Source organism: Thermobia domestica, chromosome 1 (genome assembly GCF_964235325.1).
Source record: "Thermobia domestica chromosome 1, izTheDome1.hap1.1, whole genome shotgun sequence".
Lineage (NCBI taxonomy): Eukaryota > Metazoa > Arthropoda > Insecta > Zygentoma > Lepismatidae > Thermobia > Thermobia domestica.
This window is the reverse complement of record NC_137454.1, coordinates 208,313,879-208,337,276: the sequence shown is the minus strand read 5'-3', so window position 1 is coordinate 208,337,276 and position 23,398 is coordinate 208,313,879. Positions and strand designations below refer to the sequence as shown.

Sequence of the window (23,398 nt, the reverse complement as noted above, 5' to 3'; positions counted from 1 at the left end):
TTCAAGCAAATACCCTTTAAGATCAAATAGTGATCAACTTTCACGGTTAACCGTTAAACTTTATCCGGTTTTTAACCATTCGATTAACAAATAAACGGTTTTCAACTATTCGATTAACAAATAAACAGTTTTCAACTATGCGATTAACAAATAAACATTTTTTTCGTTTCTCGCCATCATTTAACAGTGAGGAGAAGAATTTACAAACTAAAACAAAATTTTCAAACAAAATTTGAAATCACTTTAAATACGCATCATATTTGATACAAGATGTTAGTGTTCATCATGTATACACAGTGGAAACATCCATTTACATATATTCTCGCAGGACCTAGTGGGTGTGGCAAAACGCATTTTGTGAAGCGATTAGTGTCTCATCTCTCAAGCATGATCAATATGAAATTTCATAACATATGCTGGTATTTTGCAGAATGGCAAAACGTATATGCAACAATGCCGGTTCCAGTAGAATTTCACGAAGAGCTTCCACGCATGAAAAATTTTCATCCTCAAGATGGACCACATTTGATTATTATTGATGATCATATGCGAGAAGTGAATAGCGATGTTGTTGATTTTATTCACGAAAGAATCACATCATCGAAATATTAGTGTGATTTTTATAACACAAAATGTGTTTCAGCAAACTAAACAAATAGAAATATGAGTTTAAATTGTTCGTACTTGGTGTTGTTTAAAAATTCACGTGACAAGTCACAAATCAAACATATGAGTTATCAAATCATGTTTGAATATCCACTGTTTCTACAAGAAAGTTATGCAGACGCAACAAGAAATCCACATGGCTATTTACTGATGGATCTTAAACAAGATACACAGGATGAAATGTGATTCCGTATAAATATTTTTCCCTACGATTTGCATCATTACGTTTACGTAGCAACAAAACATGTTTAAATTATTGTGCATGTGAAAAGGATGACTTAGTCTGTCACGATGTCTCCTACAGTGAAACACGCTAATTTGCTACGTGCTCTGCACAAAGCTAAAGCGAGATTGCGTAGAGCTACTATTACCAATGCAGGCGCTTCATTAATTCACAGTATTTGTGAATGTTTTTACAATGTTATGAGCCAATGTTCTACTGACAAGTGCACAGAAGGCAAGATTAAAGCATTACAAGAACACGCTCCGCTACCTCGTGGACAATACAAAATCATTGGATAAAACGAAGAAACATTTAGCCTTACAACAAGGAGGAGTCTTACCTGCATTACTTGCACCTATTGTAGGAAGTGTGTTATCCAGCATTTTGTTTAAACAATAAACATCATGGAACATAGCAAGAAAATGGTTTTAGTGCCACCAGAAATGCTTCAACGAATGCATGCATCATTATCCAGTGTGAGTAAAAAACGTGAATCTAATCTCGATCGTGAAATGTAATCTATATTGAATACATCGTATCCAAGTGATGAAGAAAAATGGAACCAGTACAATAGAATATTACAGAAATATCTTTATGTTATACGTGAACAAGAATCAACACCATTTACAATTACATCAATGAAACCTCATGGCGACGTTCCGAATGTTGTTGATAGCACAAAGCAAGAAATCTTAGCCGCAATACCAGAGATATATCGTAAGAAAGCCGAAATACTATTTCATCGTTTAAAGCAAGATGATGCAATTACGTGGGATCATAAAGGAACAGTGTGCATCAACGATAATAAACTACATGGATCCAATATTCTAGATTTAATGTGTGATGTGACTCGACCGAGGAAACATACCAATCTTCAAGGCTGGGAATTGTTTTGCAACTAACTTGCATCGTCAAACACACCTCAAGAATTGATTGGTAATCCACGAAGATTGAACTATATTGCCAAGCATAGTAGTACAACACCATCTGAAGAATCAGCACCATCAAAACCTGCACCAGAATTATTTTCTTCTGGAGATGATGATGATGAAGTTTTAGAAGTCCGACCAAAATGAAAACGTATCATTCCACAATGGTCTACATACAAACCATGAACAAAAAGTTGAAATCCATTTATTATAATCCAGCACATCCTGCATCATTTTCTACTGCAAAGAAATTATAGCAAGCCACAGGAAAATCTATACCTCTAGCAAAAATGAAACCTTGGTTAAACAAACAACCTAATTACACGTTACATCTTCCTGTACGTCGTCGTTTTTGTAGATTTTTATCTTGTTAACAATATTGATGATTAATGGGAATGTGATTTAAATGATTTACAATCACTTCAAAACTATAATGACAACTACCTCTATATTCTTACAGTGATTGATGTGTTTAGTCGGTACGAATGGGCTGTACGACTAAAATCAAAAAGTGCCGAGGATATAGTGAATGCATTTGAAATGATTTTCCAGGACAGGAAACCAATTGTGCTATGTTGTGGTCAAGGAACTGAATTTACTAACAAGACAGTACAAAAGTTTCTCAGGAAACGCAACGTACAACATGCTACAACAAAGGATCCAGATATTAAAGCCAGCATCGTAGAAAGATTTAATCAGACGTTGAAACATCGTATGTGGAAATATTTTACCAAATATCAAACGTACAATTATATCAAAGTATTGTCTTTACTTGTAAAAGCATACAATGAAAGTCGACATTCCAGTATTAAAATGGCACCTGCAAACGTTTCTCAAGACAATTTACTGGAAGTGTGGCATAACTTATACGACAGAAAGCTACAACGTTGAAAACAAGAAACAAATTTATCGGTTGGTGATACTGTTCGTATTAGTAAAACAAAACGTATCTTTGACAAGGATTACTTCGAGAACTGGACTTGGGAAATATTTAGAATAAAAGCCATTGTACCGAGAAACCCACCAGTCTATCGACTAGAGGATTTAAATAATCAACTCATCGATGGTGTTTTCTACAGAGGAGAATTACAACCAGTACTGCTCCCTTCCACGTTCCTCATCGATAAAATATTACGAACAAGAACAAAAGATCACAGAAAGGAATATCTCGTCCAGTGGAAAGGATATCCTACCTCATTCAATTCGTGGATCCCTGCAACTTCATTGAAAAAGAATGGAACCTGATCCAGATTTTTACGTTACACTTCCCAGTAATAGTTCCATGGATTATTTTCCAGAAAATACATTGACTTCATACATTACGAAATTACAACGACGTGTAGAGTTTCGCCAGAAATGGGATGTGGCAATTGTAGAGATTCATTATCCACATTTCTTTAGTGAACATTAACAGTGAAACAAACCATCAAGTAGCAGTGATCAGGAACCGTGGAAGGTTGTAACGATCCCTGTACTCTATTATAACAATATACGGGATCTTATTCATGCAATTAATACGCATCATTAAGAAACCAATTTATTTATATTTCACGATGCCACTAATAACATATGCCTCATAAGACATCCCAATAAGGAAATTCATACTTCTGTACAATTCTCACCAAGTGTTTAATGCTTGGATTTGAACCGAAAGGTGATTTAAAAGATATGCAAAAGGGACAATATACACCGGATGTACGATTAGCTTTACCATCACAAATGTACGTCTACTGTGACATTATTGAATCTATCATTGTTGGAGATACAATGGTACCCTTGCTACGAATTGTCAACATAGATCCTATGAATCATACCTTTGGAAGTCATGCAGTATAAATCTTTAATCCTGCACATTATGTTCCGGTGGAAAATATGAATTTTGATCAAATACAAATCGATATAAGGGATAGCTCAGGTCATCTTATGGCATTCACCTTTGGAACGGTGTGAACAAAACTACATTTTCGTCGTCGTCGTCATGACTGATCCGTATTTGCAATACTACCAAAAACAAGCGTTATCCGGTATCGCCAACGTCTATGTGGGAAGTCCTTATCAAGCAGGACATGGAATTGGAAGTTTCTTTGGTGGCATATTTCGTTTAGTGTTACCACTTGTGAATCAAAGAGCTAAAACCGTGGGAAAAGAATTATTAAAATCAGGTGCCAATATGATTAATGATGTTGTGATCTCGAATCAACCGCTGGAAGAATCGTTTCATCAACGTATGCAAGAGGCAAAATCAGATTTACAAGCAAAAAAAAAAAAAAAAAAAAAAAGTTGAAAACTATGCTGGGAAGTGGATATCATAAACGAAAATGGGACGACTGCTCTCAGTTTGAGGTTGACCTTCCAACGATCAACAACACCATCAATCCTACTAAGAGACGTAAATTATCAGTGTAGACACCTTTACTTCATGCTCATTGGTTTGAAGCAGTAGAGGATAATTAAAAAAAAACAAGGATTTCATTTGGGTCTAAAATTTCTAAATGAAGCCCAATTTTCATGTGGGCTGTGGCAAATGATCAAGGAAGGATGGGAGATTTATGGAACTATGTTGACTGTTTAAATTCATCCGGAGTAATATCGGCCACGCCTCAAGAAAAACAGCAAATACCTTACAATTGAAATGAGGTGCGGTGCAGTGTGGAGATTTGAGGTTTATTCGTTAAATTGCAACTTTGCCAAGGTCAACGTGAAACAGGAAACATGGCCGTTGTATTAGGAGTTCTGTTATACTGCTCTGTGCTACTGTGTGAGTATGATGAGGGCACAGTGAAAATAGTGTACTCTTCCGAGCAACATGAGTTCATCGTTAAAAGCTTTTGAAGAACGGAATCTGTTGTTGCTACGCAAAGGGCATTTAGAAACAAATTGCCTCACGTTCTGCCCTAGACAGGAACATAGTATGACCGCTAGTGAATAAGTTGGAAGAAACAAGATCGCTTTGAGTGAGACAGGGAAGTATTGAAGGTACACTGTACAATTGTAAGGTACACTGGCGAATATTTGCTGTTTTTCTTGAGGCGTGGTCGATATTGCCCCAGATGAATTTAAATGAGTAAACATAGTTCCATATATCTCCCATCCTTTCTTGATCATTTGCCATAAACCGCATAAAAATTGGACTTCAGTTAGAAATTCTAAATCCAAATGAAATTCATGAGTTTAAAAAAATCATCCTGTATTTGCTTCTATTTTATTATTAAGGCCCAATGGAACTTTTTAAATTTTAATTAAAGCAGTTCCTAAATTTGTTTTTTTACAATAGGTAATTTGGTGAAATAATCCAAGCTTGCTATTATTTGATTTATCAAGAATCTAGCTTTTTCATACCGCAAGAATTCAAATTGCCTTAGTCGGAGGAATAAATAATTAACATATTTCCATGAATATTTGAATAAGTACAATTACGCAGTACTTGTGTACACGAACAACCCACATTCGTAACCTACCACATCACTTCTGGAAAACAGGTCGCACGGTATCAATGTCAATAGTATCACTATTCGGCAGAATTATAAGTTTGGCATATACCTTTGTGAATTATAAACGAAATTAATTAGACATTTCATCTTTACTCTGTTGACTTAGTGACCTGCCTAGAAGTAGGATAGCACCTTTCCGGAAAAACAGTTAAACAAGATGAAACGATACCAAACTATGGAATTATTTTCTTCCTGAAGATATGATTTCTGAATTAGCATTTGCAAATATTTCCTCAAAATCTTAGTATTTTTCACACGAGAATAATGGTTGTTTTTTGTTTGGAAATGAGAAGATAGCAGAATTAACAAATAAAAGTGGACATTGTGACCAACAGTAGGGTATAACAGATACGATTTCTTGAAAGAAAGACAATATATTTATGATGATTAGTTCTTAGTAACTTACTACAAATAGCCACAATAAGTGATTTCTCTTAAATTTTCTTTTTCCATTTACATAGGAAAGAATTCCTTAACCTAAGGACAATTTTCTGTAACTCTCAGTAATAAAAAAGCTCGATCCTTTTCTACAAAATTGTATTTAAATTCATCCAATAAGTAAAAAAAAAAAAAAAAAAAAAACGAATGACAAGTAAATTCGTACCCTTTTGTATGAAGCGGGTATTAATTTCTATTGGCTACTGTGCAAATATTCGATTTTCTAAACGCCCACTGCGCATTGTCTGACAAGATAAAAAAAAAAAATCGAAAAGTAGTCTAGTTTTACTTCAGAATTAAAAACACTACTACAGCACACCCACGGGTTACAAACTCATCAGTATGAAAATAAATCGGTTCACAAACAAGTTTTATGAACAATTTTTCGCTCGGCATACGAACAATATTTCGGTGTTTGAATGCATACACGCCTATACACACAATTTCATACGCCAAGTAGTGCTTTTGCGCGTTTGCTGTAAACACGATCTGTTATGCAGTGCCATAAACACGAAGTGTTGTGGTCAAAAACTTGTTTTCGATCTCTTTTGTAGTCTTGTGCGTTTTTTTAAAGTTTATTTTAGTTCTAGTTTTTAGTTTTGCTTAGTTTAGAGTTACTTCTCTCGATGTTATTTTCATTCTATATTCTCCATCGCAGAAAAATACTTAAAAATGTAAAATATACACACAATGTCATGTTTCGTAGCTAAAATGGATCAACTGTATTTACATTCGTTTCAATAGAAAAATAATTTCGGTTTATGAACAGCGTTACAGAATAAATTACGTTCGTAATCCGTGCGTCTTCTGTTTATTGAGCTATTTACTTACTTCCTATGAGAAATAAATATATCTTTCTTCATCAATATAATGAAATTGTGAATAATATTGCTATTGTTCTTGGCCAAACGGAAGCTAACAAAGTTAACAAGAACGTCTATTTAGAAGTCAAGCCGAAGCAGAGGGTAGCAGGTGAGAATGCGGAGAGTCATGCCTGAGTTCATCAACTGTGTCCTAGTCATTCACAACGGAAATACCTCTGTCTAACATAGCTCGAGTAAATATTCGATACGAGACTTTGTTTTATCGCTCACAGTAATGAACCTTGGCTCGGCTGTCCTGTCCCTTGGCCAATTTACGGTTGGTCTTAGTGAGACCAAGTATGATGATTATTTAATATATTGGAGAACAATATTTAGTGCTTGTAGAAGACTGTTGTTCCGACGAGAGGCGGTGTTCGGAAGAAGCAATATTGTTCCATTAGACCCTAATGTTTATCAAACTGTCATTTGAACATATGTGGGCTAAAACTTGCCAAGCAAAGAGAATAAAATCAATCATCTATTATCATTCTTACCACCTCTGCTTTGAAGAGATCAGACGTATCACTAAGGGTCAGAGATGGAGTGGGTCAATGGGTGGTGGGTCAAATGGGTCAAGGTTTGTGAGTGGGTCAGTGGGTCGTGAGCCAATAGGATCTGACCCACTACACACAGTGACCCACCGACCCACTCCTCAGTGCATTGTAGACCGCATTTTCTGAACATTGGTAAATTTGTCTTCGTTTTGCTTTCAGGGCATCCATTTATCTTCCTTTATCATTTATTTCTATTTCCTTCCCTGAGATGAGTAGCCTATATCTAAGTAAAAAACAAACTTCAGGCTCTTTCGGATATTCATATTTGTAATTGTAATAATAGCAATAGGACTTACTACTTGGCTTCCGAGATAGTCGAATTTTACATATTTTTTTTTCTTTCTTTATGTTGCCCTACTTTACATTGATTTGAGACTTTCAAATTTCATCTTATTTTCCACTGAAAAGCATCTGTAATTCAACAAGGAAATAATTATATATGATATGTTAATTAGATTGAAATTCATCATAATATGGCCCATGACAAACACACAAACACAAACACTTATATCGTAAAACTCAGATCCATCGCTATAGTAACAGAGCTGTGCTTGAGCGATTGACTGCAGAAATTCAAACTCCGATTAGTGATAATTTTACAGCCTTACTTTATTACAAGTGTATACTCTTTAGCCAGTGGAGGGCCGCGGTGGCTCAGTGGTAGAGCGTTCACCTCTGGTGCTTGGGGTCCCGGGTTCAATCCCAGGCCCCGCCAAATGAACTTTGTGGTGGACAAACACCGTGTGCGTGGGTTTTCTCGTGGTTCCCCAGTTTCCTCCCACTTTCATTCTACCATTTCATTCATTCCTCATTAATTTCATTTATCATCATCGTCTCCTTTAGTCTAACCGGCATAACCGCGGGACGTAAAACTTTCATTTCATTTTCTTTAGCCAGTGGAGAGGAGGGCATAAATCATAAGTCAGATTTAATGACGATGGGTTTTGGTGGGTGATGGGTCAGAGTGGGTCAAGGTGGGTAATGGATCAAGTTTTCATTGACCCACACCATCTCTGCTAAGGGTCCCTAGTTTGATTGTGGACCCTATGCAAAGTCGTTTACAAAGTACGGATTAACATCACACGTTAGTCAAACTCACGACGCTAAAAGATCGTGTCCACTGGGTTTCTAAACTTGGTAGCACCATTGATTGATGGTTTGATTTTATCAATTTCTTCTTCAAGCCTATTTAGAAGTCTCTACATCGTAAAAATTAAATTTAGTTATAGTTATTTAGTTTATAAGTTTAGTTAAAATCAAACACAATCAAATTTAGTTTAAGTGATAGTATATTTATATGTAATGCAATTTCAGTTTGCCAAAGCAAAGAATAGTTAAACTAGACTTGAAGAGGAATTTAGTAAAATCACATCATTAATATTTTAGTTAATTTCAAAGATAACAGGAAGATGATTTCCGGCTAACAACAAAGATGGTGTAAGTGGGTAAGTAGATATTCAACACCGTTAAAATAAAATAGAGATTTGCGTTATTTATTAGATGTATATCAATTGAAAGATCGCGTACACCTACCAGTGACGTAACTAACGGGGCAAACGAGGCTTGTGTCCCGGGCGCCGGATTGGGGGGCGCAAAACTGAGCAAATATTTATTATCTCTATAAGGCAAAGAAACGAGTTTTATCAAACTAAAGATCATAAAAAAATACCTCAGAAACTTAACAGGACAACAATAACTCACCAACCTTAAGATCATATCCATGGAGCATACGTTAGCTTCAAAGCTATCTTTTGAGGGCATTGCAGAAACCTTCGCTGCCACAAGAGTCCACAAAGTCAAATTTTAGTTCCAATTTTGAGTGTTTTCATTTAACTTACATCGATTTAAGAGAGTTGCAAAATGTCCGAATACTCGAGACAACAGCTTGACTGTTTGTCATAAGTAAATATTCTATTCTAAAGCAACAGACTGTTGAGTAATTCTACTATGGATATCCCGATATAATTCAAACAACATTTTGATTTGCAGTTGTTATGATAAAAGACTATAAGAATATGTCAATCATGCTACTCTCAGATTATTTGGCAATCAAATACTAATTAGTTTGGTATTTTATCTTATACTAAAAATTGAATTATGTACTTCAGTTTTGGAATCAAACTTTACCAGTTGAAGAAAAAATGAAATAGGATTTGGGATTTAGATTTCTGGGCTTTCGGCATCTAAGGCCAGAGATGGAGTGGGTCAGTGGGTCAAGTTTTCTGAGTGGGTCAGTGGGTCGTGGGTCAAGAGCATGTGACCCACTGTGACCCACCACCCACCGTGACCCACCACCCACCATGACCCACTGTGACCCACCACCCACCGTGACCCACTGCGACTCACTGCGACCCACCACCCACCATGACCCACTTCGACCCACCACCCACTGCGACCCACCGACTCAGTATGATCTATCGACCCTCTCTGCTCACTGCATTGTAGAGAGTATCTTCTGAAGACTGGTAAATTTGTCACCATTTTACTTTCAAGACCTTCATTTCCCTTTCTTTTCCACTTGTTTCTGTCTGCTTACCTGAGGTGAGTATATCTAACCAAGTGAAAATGAACTTTAGACACTTTTGGATATTGATGTTTTTAATAGTAATAATAGCAATAGGACTTACACAACTTAGCTTTCGAGACCTGTGGGTTTTTAGAGCTGACTACTGGAAAAAATACATTTTTGAATCACTGTAATATATAAATTACTTATAAAAAATTGAATGTAACTATGTATGCCTGATCATCACGGTCAAATTGCAAAGTCAAATGAAATTACTTTTGGTGTATAATTAGGCCTTAATCCAAATTGGGATGTTATATAGCTTTTATTATAATGCATAATATCCTAAGGAGGTAGTGAGGATCCGAATTTTGCGGGAAAAAAATGAGTATCTCGCAAGCCGTTAAACTTACGGAGCTGAAATTCAGTGTATAACTCTTTATTGAAAATAAACAGAATGTGTCCTAGCATTTTTTAAATTCTCCTTTTGTGGGGGGGGGGGCACTTTCTATATACGGAAAATTGGTAGTCAGTTGGTTTGTAAAAATGATCGAAAACGATCGATGTTATTTAAGAAAAAAATCAGAAACAAAAAATACAGTGCTTGGCTTCATATATCCATTGCTTTCTGTTATAATAATTGCTGAAGCTTATGTTTATTATATGGAGCGCTCACAGCACGGAGCAATCAACCCATAAAGTTGTGAGAAAAATAAGCATAAAATTTGTACTGTAAGCTTAATTACACGGAAATTTGAAGTTTGGATTGCACGCATAATTGTATGGAAAATTTTACACTTTTTTTCCTTTACGTTGGTCTACTTCCTTTGATTTGGAACTTTGAAATTTCATCCTTTTTTCCACTGAAAAGTATTGATAATTCAACAAGGAAATAATTATACTATGATAATTTAATTGAAATTCATCGTAATTTGGCTCATGGCAAACAGCAGTGTGGTAATTGAAGTTGAAGAAGGAGGGAAATTCCCATTCACCTCTGAATACTTTCCAGAAACCTCGTTCGCTTTCGCTTTCTAGACGGGGGAGGGAACTTGGTAATGGTATGTATCAAACCTTCATGTGTAATTACAAAAATTAAATTTATAAACAAATAAGAAATCATCAGTTTATCAGGCTTTAATTGATAATTTATTCACAAGATTCCCTACGGAAGGCGTGGTAGATGAAATTTCTGTTCTACATGGGTCGACATTGCCAACTGACATGGTCGATATGGAAAAGATGTTGTATGGTGATAGAGAGATGATACTTCTTGCTGAGTATTTCAAAACTGACCAAGAAAAATCGTTATCAGACTTAAGTCTAACAAGTAGATTGTCGATGAGAAGTTGCAGAAATCGGGCAGAAATATTATCAATTTCCACGACAGAGTACGAACGGGGATTTCCCTTTATGAATTTACAGATGACTGATATTAGAAATAGATTAAGAGCTCAAACATTGTCTAACTTGTTGTTCATCAATGTTAATGGCCCACTGTTAGACAAAGTCAAAGTAGACGAGCTAGTTATTTCTTGGCTGAAGGATGGACATCATTCCACTGCGGATGATTTACCGCCAAAAAGTTACCAACAGGAAATAAATCCGATTTCAGATTTGTTTTAAGGTGGAAAATTACGAGTTTCGGAAAATGTATACTTGTATTACTAATGGCTTATTTGTGTTATTCAACATTGTACCTACTTTTTAGTAAGTCTCTTCTTTGCTTTAGATAAACTACTTTGGAATAAATATTCATATTAATTGCAATTACGCAAATTTGTAATTTAAATTTAACGTGGTGTTTTAGTGATTAGACAAATTACAATTATGAGCATACTTTATGGAGATGCTCTCACAGAGGGTACCCGAGCACCTTTATACCCTATGAACAACTGATTTTTCAAGTTTTTTTTTAGAAAAATACTGTGAACTGAGAAACCATAACCTTTTCCATATTGTACAGGGGTATTTTCCTGAGAATAGAAGTTTCTTGTGGAATGCGTTCAGAAATTAACACTTGCAAGAATACTCTCTTAGTACAAGTATATTTTAGGCACACACTAATTTCCCCCCACATCGAACTGTTTCAATTTCCTCACTGACAAACACTTTACCATTTTATATCGTAAAGGTCAGGTCCACCGTTATTGTAACAGAGTGGTGCTTGAGCGATTGACTAGAAATTCAAACTCCGATTAGTGACAATTTCACAGTCTTGTTTTATTACAAGTGAAAACTCTTTAGTCAGTTCAGAAGAGGCCGTGGATCGTGTTCAGAGTTGATGACGATGGATTTTGGTGAGTCACAGTAGGTCAAAGTGGATGAGAGTGGTTCATGGTGGGTGGTGGGTCAGAGTGGGTCGCCGTGGGTGTTGGGTCACGGTGGGTGGTGGGTCAGAGTGGGTCACCGTGAGTGGTGGGTCATGGTGGGCAGGGGTGCCCATCCCCCCCAAAGCAGATGGCGCACTCCCCCCAAAACTAATAATCTCTTCCCTCCTCAAAGCTCAAGTCCTCTAAAAACAATTGCCCAGTGTAGCAGTAGTTTTTATAGTACTAGTAATTGTTATTTTTATTGTTGTTTTTATTTCCTGTAGTAGTATTATAGAATGCTTGTAGTAGTAGTAGGGGCAGTAGTAATTATAAAAATGGCATTACTTTTATTAGTAGTCTTGGTAGTGTACAATACTAAATATGTTCTATAAGGATATTGAAGGGTATAAAAACTTCTACACACTGTGTATGGCACAGGTATTCTTTTTTAACAATTAGTAGTATTATTTTTTTCTTTACAAAATATTGATATAATTCCCTTGTACATGAAAAGTAAGACGCAAGTTACAAGTTATTGAGTTTGATACCAAAAGAAAATGTTATCCTCGAAATTAGCCTACAAAAAGAAGTGATATCCAACAAAAAACATTCCTGTAAAAGAGCCAAGTACGAGTGGCCTTAAAAAGAATTGAAATCACAAAAATAGGTGCCAAGTTCTGGTGGACAACAGTTACAAACACTCATTGGCTCACTTCAAATTTAGATTTGAAACTTGGCTGTTGTCTGTATGGTTACCACTAGCTCACAATTATGTCAAACGACTTTATAATTTTCAACAGACAACATAGGCAAGTTTCAAATCTAAATTTGAAAGTGATTCCTTGAGTGTTTGTAACTGTTGTTCACTAGAACTTGGCGCCATCCTTTCATATAGCAACTTGCGCGGTACTTCATTCATAGAGTTTCTAAGCAGGGGGTAAGGGGATTCATTCTCGAGATTTAAAAAAAATCGCATCGTGTTCCAATGTTATTCTGACGACAGCAAAATTACTTATTCGACATTAGAGTAAAATTCTTCCCCAATTTTTTTTATTCCCCCCAATTTTTTCCTCGATGGCACAACTTGCGACATTCATTGCTCCTGTGGGCGGCCCTTCTCTCTTAAAACGAACCAACCTTTCCTTTCCTACGGCTGCTTGCGCGGTACTTCTTCATCGAGTATCGAAGCAGGGGGTACGGGGGTTCACCCCGGAAAATTTTTGAAAATTAGCTTCTCAAAATCGTGTTTTAATGCTATTCCGACAGTAAAATTGCTAGTTCGAAAGTAGAGTAAAATCCCCCCCAAAATTTTTCTCAATGGCGCAGCTTGCGCCATACATCCCCCCTGTGGGCGGCCCTGATGGTGGGTCACAGTGGGCCATGGTGGGTGGTGGGTCAGTGGGTCGTGGGTCACGGTGGGTGGTGGGTCAGTGGGTCGTGGGTCAAGTTTTCATTGACTCACGCCAACTCTGTCTAAGGCCATTTAGTCTTTCACGTTTTTGAGGGATGACGTCCCTCGGCGAACACACAATCTGGGGAAAGGAAAGGAAGAAAGAATTGCGGAAGGAAGGAAGCGGCCTGGGACTATAAGTTAGGTACCACCCCGGCATTTGCCTGGTGTGAATGAGGAAAATCCAGGAAAGCCTCATTCAGGGCGGCTGGCCTGAAAAAGCATTGTACACTTTTTCGATCGAGTGGCCCCACCGGGAATCGAAAGATGAAATAGGACAATTACTGTGTGATGCCAATATCAGGTGTAGTCCGTGAAAGTTTTGGTTTGGGTGGTCAGGGGGGAATGGTAGGGCGGGTTCTTGCTCCGGGCGGTCGCTGACACCTACCTGTGTTCCACTTAAAATACCAACAGTTTCTTTGTTGGCTGTTGTATTATCTTGGGCATTGATTAAGAATCTCTGAGTTAATGTTCCTGGAATAATTATTTGATTTGCATGCGTCTGATGTCTTCTCTTGTCAGGCCTGCAAATAAAAAATAGATGATATTAATTTTCTTAATTATGCTGTGTAATGGCACAGAATATCCACATGTAAGTTGGCGAAAATAAAACGTGAACTAACTGAACCACAAATTATCTGATAAAGAATCATGCATGTTCCTTCCTGTTATTTTAAAACAAAACTAGGGTTAACTGCCGCAGGTGGCGGCCACGAGAAATAAAAATTTCGGAGAAATAAACAGAATCAGACGAAATGTCAGGTAAACAGGTAATACAGCATAATATGGCAGTGTTTCAAACCGACTGTCTTATTAACTCACCTGGGAGTAATTGAGGAAAAACAAACGAATAGCGGAAACTAACTTCAGGAAAATTGCATATGAACCAAATGTGGTGAAATAGGTAAAATTCTGGGTGCTATCCCATTTTATGGGGGTATAAATTTGTAAAATCCATGAAAGAATATAAAATCCAAAACAATTTCTTAAGAGCGTTATAGTATAATTCTTCTGTTGAGTGTAGGCTTTGTCAGGTATACCTAATACAGAGGCTGATTCCTTATTATCGGAAAAAAATTGAAGGTATTGCTTACCTAAGAAATTCCACTCGTCGTCATGGATCATGATCGATGTGATAGCTGCTGGTGTGGACATTCCATGACATGCAATTTCCATTGCAAAATAAAAATAAAATGAACGTCCCATGATTCTGCCCTTTAAGCTAAGGGAAATTTCCACCGTATCAGACTTTGTTGTGGCTACGGGGTATATTATAATATCTCCTTATATTTACAAACAACACTACGTTCTTCTGCTTCTCCATACGGATCACAAGCAACCGCAAGATGCCATCTCCGAAAAAATACGAGGACGATATGAATATTCACGAAGAGATCCCTACAAACCCTCCATAGGCTCCACCTCCAAAATCGGCTACAAAAGAGCAAGTCAAGAGGCAGAAGACATCAGTTCCAGCTGATCTCTCCAAGCTGCTCTGGGCGGGAGAGACCCTAAACCTTACCAATCTCCGCACTGCTCTAACTACGACTAACACACTTCTACGTTGCTACTGGCAAGAGGTTCCTATCCTTTTCCGGGCTGGACAGGTTTCAAGCCACCTCTGTGCTGCTACGGGCAAGAGGTTCCTATCTGTTTCCGCGTTGCACTGGGCAGAAGACACCTTCCCACCTCTTTCCGTATCAGTGCTACACTGGGAGTAGACTAGTAACCGTCAACCACAAGATCTACGTGCTGCTCTGGATAGAAGTTTAAACTCATAGAGAAATAACTATCAATAGAGATAGAGAGAATGGTGGCAAATCGAAGAATTATCCAAAAGGGATAATATATCAGTCTGTGCCATCTCTTTCAAGGAAGGACGCGGTGGATCATTTTGCGGGGAAAATAAACAAAATGGAGAAAAAACGGATAAGGCCGCCCCCAGGGTTTAACCTTGACAGGCCTCAAACTCCATCACGTCCCATTATGGAAAAACAGTCGACAAAGAATACCCACTAACGGATATTCCAATCAGTCTACTGGGATCCCATGATTCGAAGAGAACACATTGATTTGATGTCTTCCAATAATAAATTATTAATTCATGTATATACAAGTAAATTTCAATATGCTACCTGCTATCATTGCTATTGGATCATCCGTTTCCCTCTGGACTCTGCAAGATTTACCTCCCAATTGCAAGCTGATCCCAATTAGAATATACGTAAGAGGAATTTCCAACAAAATTCTTAAATTGAACCATACTACTTTTATTGTTTAGAATTGGAGACATTCCCTTCTCGCATTATTTTAGGATTATTTATTCTGCGTATATTTCCCCGTTTTTTGCGGGAGACCTTCTTTACCGGGTGCAAGCAAGAATAGGTTTGGGAAATAATAAGATTTCTCTCTATAATACAATTCGAAAAGCGAATTTATCAACAGATACAAAAGTGTTATCATACCATATCACTTCTGCGCTCCGACAACGCGAATGGGAGCTTCCTTCCTGCTACTACGAGGAAGAAAAGGAAAATTGATTCAGCGTTTTACTACGTGGGTCAATCCATACGAAGTTGTCCAGAAGTGGTTGCTGAACTATCTCCAAAAATTTTTAAAATTTGAGTGTGATTAACCTTGTGTATCAGAATGTCAATAACATCATTCACGTTGTCATATGTACGAGTGTTCCTGAATGGCGGTCATCTTTGTTGTCGGTGGAGTGCCAATTTTTGCATTTGCAAGCGTTTACGAAAACTACAGGTGCTCAGGATGTACGAATCAGACGAACACCAAACAAAAACGAATGTTTAGGCGCGGGACGGAGGTACACGGTAAATATGAACTTTTGTGTCTAAATAAATATGCAGGGTTGCAAACCAATACATGAAATCACCAGAAAAACTAGAGAAAATTACACTTTTAAACAGCTGTATTTTGGAATGGCATAAAGTGGGGAGTTCGTAAGTTTTGTCCTGAATACTATTGCATGTAAAGAGTCTGTAGAAATATCCACAGCTATGATACTACTGGAACCGTAGATTTATGGGGGTCCGAAAGTTGAAGATTATGATTTTGATGCCATTTTTAGGGCGTAATATCTCAGGAGGGCAAAGTGCTAAAATTTGCTGTTTGTGCCACAAAGTAATTCTGTATGTGAATAAACTATTGCAAAAAAATCATGAATGATATTACATGGAGAAAAAAGTGAGGACATGGCAGAAAACGCGAAGAAAGCATCCTGCGTGAAGATGGTCGTAGCCCGGGAAAATTTAAATGTTTGGATATGTTTCATGCTAGATCTCAAAAACTCTGCATAGTGCAGCAATTAGGCCCGCTTTTGTTTGTGTTAAGTTTGCAAAAGCTTGCGAGTGGCGTTTGTTCCATCTTTCTAGCTTCATGCTCATTGCCACGTCTATATGGTAAGGGGGTTAGCTCCTCCTTGTATCCAAGACGCACATCGTCGAACTGGACAGTGGTATTAAGGCATTTAATGTATTAGCAAAATGTCATTTAAATCCAATCCAAGTTACGAAAGTTAATATGTTCACAAGGTTGCGTTATATAGGATAGACTAGCCTTTGGCTACCTGGAAACTCCTCCCCCAGACCCCCGTGTTTGCTTGACCTACGGCTTCGAACCTCTAAAACCTACAATTCTACCACATTTCAGTTTCTTTTCGTATTTGAACTATCTAAGAGATAAGATTTTGTATCCCAAGAAAACACCCATTTAAATAACATGGGAATTCCTTCACCTCCTTTAGGCCCCTTAAAAACTAAAAATATTCACATTTGGCAATTTTCCTGTGGGTTAGTCCCAGAAGGCTACAATCGTGCCAATTTTTTTCATTCTGATCCTGCCGGAAGTGCCTAAACATTTTCGGGTATAGACTATGTTCCATATAAATGACATTGGAAAGACCTTTCAGTTCCCCATAAAACCTCTCTACGGTTGGGAATCTTTGTTTTTGGTCATTTACTTAAGTAACGCTAACTGGAACATACAAGCACACGGAATTTAAAGTTTTTATTCCAATTCCAAGTACCTAAAATATAAGATTATAAGTCCAAAAAAGGGCCCATTTAAATAACATAGATAATTTCTTCATCCTCCCTTTAGACTCCCTAAAAATTAAAAATATTAACTTTTGGCAATTTTCCTGTGGGTTAGTACCTGAAAGCTACAAGCATCTAAATTTCGCCATTCCACGTCAACCGGAAGTACCCTTCTATTTTATGTCAGTTCATGTAGTTTTATATTTAGTTAGGATAGATATAACGCAACTTTGTGAACATATTAACTTCCGTAACTTGGATTGGATTTCAATATCACTTTCCTGATACATTAAGTGCCTTAATACCGCTGTCCAGTTCGACGATGGGTGTCGTGGGTGCAAGGGGGAGCTAACCCTCTTACCATATATACGTGCCAATGATCATGGAGCTAGAAAGATGGAACAAACGCCACTCGCAAGCTTTTACACAACTGAACACAAACAAAAGCGGACCTAATTGCTGCACCATGCGTAGTTTTTGAGATCTAGCATGAAACATATCCAAACATTTAAATTTTCCCGGGCTACGACCATCGTCACGCAGGTGTTTTTTTTCGCGTTTTTACCATGTCCTCACTTTTTCTCCATGTAATATCAGTCATGATTTTTTTGCAATAGTTTATTCACATACAGAATTACTTTGTGGCACAAACAGCAATTTTTAGCACTTTGCCCTCCTGAGATATTACGCCCTAAAAGTGGCATCAAAATCACAATCTTCAACCTTCGGATCCCCATAAATCTACGGTGCCAGTGGTATCATAGCTGTGGATATTTCTACAGACTCTTTATATGCAATAGTATTCAGCATAAACTTATGAACCCCCTACTTTATGCCATTCCAAAATACAGCTGTTTAAAAGTGTAATTTTTTCTAGTTTTTCTGGTGATTTCATGTATTGGTTTGCAACCCTGCATATTTATTTAGACACAAAAGTTCATATTTACCGTGTACCTCCGTCCCTCGCCTAAAGATTCGTTTTTGTTTGGTGTTCGTCTGATTCGTACGTCCTAAGTAACTGTAGTTTTTGTAAACGAACACTTGTACATACGACGTGAATGATGTTATTGACCTCCACATACACACATTTCGTCACTTTCAAATTTTTATAATTTTCGGACCACTTCAGGTGGATTGACCCACGTATTTTTCTTACGCTTGCTTGTCGACCGATTCGCTTTCGACGCAATGCCATTAAGAGTACCAGCTGATGACCTCACTCCTTTCATTTCAAACCCAATTTCTTATCCTGTTGTATTGGAGAACACCAGCGGCAATTTTTCAGCCCCTACCCAAAGATGTTATTCTTCATACTATCGAACATGAAATACATACAAGACACAAATAAATCGAAGACAGACAAATACACAGAGACATGCGCACCGACTACGTGGGTGCTCCAGCACCTACACAAATAATCTTGTGGGTGCGCCGCACCCACAAGATTTTTAGTTTGATACAAACAAAATAAAATAAGTATTTCTCACTTGCCATTGTCAAAAAGAATTAAAACATTGAGATGAAAGTTAAAATTTCTAACTTCTAAAACAATTGTTCCAAACGTGTTTCAAACGAGTTGCAAAGGCAACCAAGCAACACACTCACCCTCACCTCGTCTGTCTCTGGCTTACTCAAAAGCAGTCCCCACAATAAAAAATGGAACTATATTATGAATAAAATCGAGCACAGCCCTTTATGACGGTGTTCATAAAAGATTTTAACTAAAAGGAAATTTTAAAAAATCTATACTCTCCTGAAAACATATATCCAGTGTTTCTTCCAGATATGTTTTTGCTGTCCCTCCCTCCCCCGGAGCTCTGAGAGTCTCCTCCCGGTGGAGACCAAAATAATACGTCTATAATATAATAATAAATAGAATAGTACCATCAGTGCTCCCCATAATACTAAATGTCCCCCCGGGACATCTTTTCTGAAAGAAACACTGAACACCACCCGCCATTGATATGCACCCACATAAATTTTGCAAAGTCGGCGCCGTTGCACAGAGAAACTCTTTAACATCGGTCTTTTTGACTTTAACTCGTAACTAAGTTCACCAGAGAGAACAGCCATTCATAATTTACACTATAAACACAGAGACACGAAGACGTCGGCTATTTTCAGAGATTACATACTTAAGATTCGAATAGACAAGGTCGCTAACTTTCACGCAAATCCCCACCAATTCCCTTAGCACTGAGAGCGCAAGCAGTAGACAAATCCAACAATTAATGCAGGCGAAGATAATCGAACCCATGGTCGATAGCACATTTTCATTTCCTCTTCTCATCGTCAAGAAGCCAAATTCAACTAAATTTCGAATTTTGTTGAACTTACAAAATATAGCGCTTGTACAAAATATCTTAAATATCATAGCAATCATATCAATCCCCCAAAACCAGGAAGTGCATCACATTCGAAGTGAACCATAACAGGAAATCGTATATTTTTTACGCTGTACCATGAGACATCCCACCAGCTCCTAAACTCTTTCTATCGCTACTAGTCTAATTTAGGACAACCTACCTAACGGGACACAAGTTTTGAAGATGTCCTCGTGGTAGGATCATTTAATTGATAACAATTCTTGTACTTGCGACTATTATTCCAGCGGCTCCAGAAAAATGATTTTCGAGTATCTCCAAAGAAGATGCACCTACTTTACCATGAACTGGAAGTTCTAGGATTTCGTGTTTCTGGTGAACACAGTATTGGGCTGAAATTGCAAACAAAATTAGGAACTTTAATAAGAAAATTTCATTGACTTATGCTCTTATCTCAGATCGCACATAAAGACTTTACCACCAAAATAGAGTCATTCCAGCTGCTTTTCACAAAAACATCCAAATCCGAGTGAGATCCCCTACACGACAGACTATTTGAGCAACTAAAAGCAGGTATTTTAGCGGTCTCCACTCTTCACCATTCGATGATTGACTAGAAATAAGAGCGTATTCTGACGCAAGTAATATCCATATGGGGTAGCTTTCGACATCTATGACCCACGAACTGAAACGCAAAAGGTCGTTTTCTATTATAGTAGGAAATTAACTAAAACTGAAAGACGAGCTTCTATCTGGCAGAAATAATTATTTTTTCTTATCTATCAACTTCGAAAATTTCGTTATTTTCTCTTCAACCGGAAGTTCAAATTATTTATAGATGCGAAATGTTTGTCATCCTTCAATTCTCAACCATAGACAGTGGGAAAATACACTCACTATAAATTGTGCCTTGCAGACTATCAATTCGAAGTTTGTTACTTAAAAGAATCGCAACACCCAGCCGATATTATTAAGCGTTTGGAACAACGGGAATACATCCAGAAGGAGGAAGAAAAAGAAGTCGGCATTAATGAAGCAAGTGAGAATTCTACGAATTCCGATCCAATATAGAAGACTATTTTTCAAATCGACCACAAACTTCCACTCAGGAACCTAAATCAGAAACAACGAAGGGACGACAATTACGCCGACATCGTCTCTGTCCTAGAAGGGAAAGAACCCATGAAAACATCAACATATTCTACTCGCTTCTTCTGCCTAAAAGACAACTTATTATACAGGACACAAAAACATTCCAAAATGGATATACAGTACTCCACCTACTTTGTATGACCCAATGAACGCTTTGTAGTTTTTCAATTGCCAACCAGTGGTTGGAACTAATATATAAGCAACCCACGGCGCCGCATTTTGGATTCACAAAAACACCGCACTGTGCTGAGAAAGTACCATATGCCATGTATGAAAACTTGGCATTATAAAATCAAAGTTTGTTCTGATCGCCGGAAACTTTAAAAAACTCCAGGAGAAACCTGAGTTGAGTTATTACATCACTCAGCGGAAGCTATTTCACACTTCTGGCAATTTGACCCTGTTAGACCTTTCCTAGTCGAAGATGGCAAGATTTTAGTGGCAGTTGTCACGAAAATTGTGAATTCAATTACGGCAGAAAAAACAGAAAACTTCTTGGGAGAAGAAATTATTTCACGCTTTGGAGCTTTTCAAAACATTGGACTGGATCATGAGGCACAACGTCTTCAGAAATTAGCTGAGAAATATAACTTTAAATGTAAATATAAATATTCACCAGCCTTTAACCATAGTAACATCGGCCTAGTAGAATCAATCAGAATGGCAACGATGGTTACCACACATAGGTTTGAAATAAACAGATATGTACAAATAGGAACTAAACACTAGTATAAATGTACAAATGGGAGCCTTTTTTTAACTTTTCGGCAACGAACTTAGAACTCTGACTGACTGCCAACTTGGAACATTGCATCAAACAGAAATAGAGAATTCCTTGCAAAAATTAGGGACATCGTAAAGACGAGTCTTAAAAAATCTTTTGTACAACAAAACAAGAATTACGATAAGCGTCATAAAGGATTTTTTCTTGTTTTTTGTAGGAAGAATACCATCTAGTGAATCACCTTCATTATGAACACATTAACGTTGATTTCTGTACTTATTCTCTTAAATGGGTTACTCGCAAATGAACTAGTCTTTAAACAACTGGGACTATCTATCACAAAATTCAAACCAATTGTAAATTATGAAAACGCTGACTTCATCGCTCACACCTGGATTTTACTGCTGTGAAATTAAGAAACGAATCATGTATGGTTAGGAACAATTGATACAGATATTCCACGAAAAAGAGGCCCAATTTATACAAAAAGTTAAAAATATAATGCCTTGGGATTTTCAAACTGGATGAATGCACGCCCAAAAAGAATGTTTTTATCCTCCTATTGGGACTAGCTAATTTTTATCTGAGCGGCGTTTTCTTATACGAAGTCCAGAAATTAAAATCAACAATTCACCAAATACAAACTCAGGACGAATATTTATACTCTGACACAGAAGATTAAAGAGAGTAACTTACACTTAGCCCACTAACTGGCAAATTTTACTGTAGCCGTAGAAAAACTAAGAACGCAGACACATTAAATTCTCTTAACTTACGTGTACAACGGCAAAAAGCGTTTTTTTATACGAGGGTGGATCAATAAATCTTCGTCCTGATGCCCTTAGAAATAAGATCCAGCTTCGGAATTTTAATATGTTGTGTTGTAGACTTTAGTAGGCTTACACTAAAATCTCATGTATCTAACTCATTGTCCTTTCTAATTACAGGTATGTAAGTGAACCGTTTTGTGCCATTTGCTGAAAATGGAGCTTTGGAAGCACCGTACAGTGATAAAGTTCCTACTAAAATAAACAACTTAAAACAAAGCAAATCCATGAAGAATTGGTGAGTACGTTCCTTGATTCTTTCCCATCATATTCAACTATAGAGATGGTGTCACGAATTCAAACTTGGCAGAGAGTCATGTATGGACGCACCACGTGCCGGTCACCCATGCACAGTGACGAATGAAGGAAACGTAAACAAGATCCATTATATGGTTATGGCTGATCAAAGAGTGACTATACGTAAAATCGTAGAGGAGACTAACATGTCACATGGTACAATGCAGTCAATATTGGTCGATGTTCTACACATGAAAAAAAAATATCTTCTCGATGGGTGTCAAGAATGTTGTCCATAGATCAGAAGAGGCAGCGAGTGGTTTGTTCCGAAAAAGTTTTGGCCAGGTTAAAGCGTAATCCAGAAAAGTTTTACAAGCAATTTGTAACCATGGATGAGACTTGGGTCCACTATTTCGATCCGGAGACAAAACGGCAATCTATGGAGTGGAAACACCATGGTTCCCCATGCACCCGTAAATTCCGGGAAGATAATGGCATCAGTCTTCTGTGATGCTAAAGGAATTTTATTCATTGACTATTTGTAGGGTTACCACCTTTCATCTGGAGAAATCCCGGACATATGGAGAATTGAAGTCAAGCTAAAAGATAGACATGCAAAACAAGTCATGATGAATCTCTTTTAC

The 23,398-nt window shown here is 37.4% G+C and overlaps 1 protein-coding gene across 1 annotated transcript in view; it reads right to left on the bottom strand.

Annotated features, from left to right (window-relative positions):
• LOC145693334 (uncharacterized) overlaps positions 1-23,398 on the bottom strand; it is a 126,747-nt gene that overhangs the window by 54,676 nt on the left and 48,673 nt on the right. Inside the window, exon 6 of the mRNA XM_081769232.1 lies at positions 13,821-13,956. Within this exon, the coding sequence (XP_081625358.1) occupies positions 13,821-13,956 (136 nt within the window). The remainder of the gene's footprint in view (positions 1-13,820; positions 13,957-23,398) is intronic.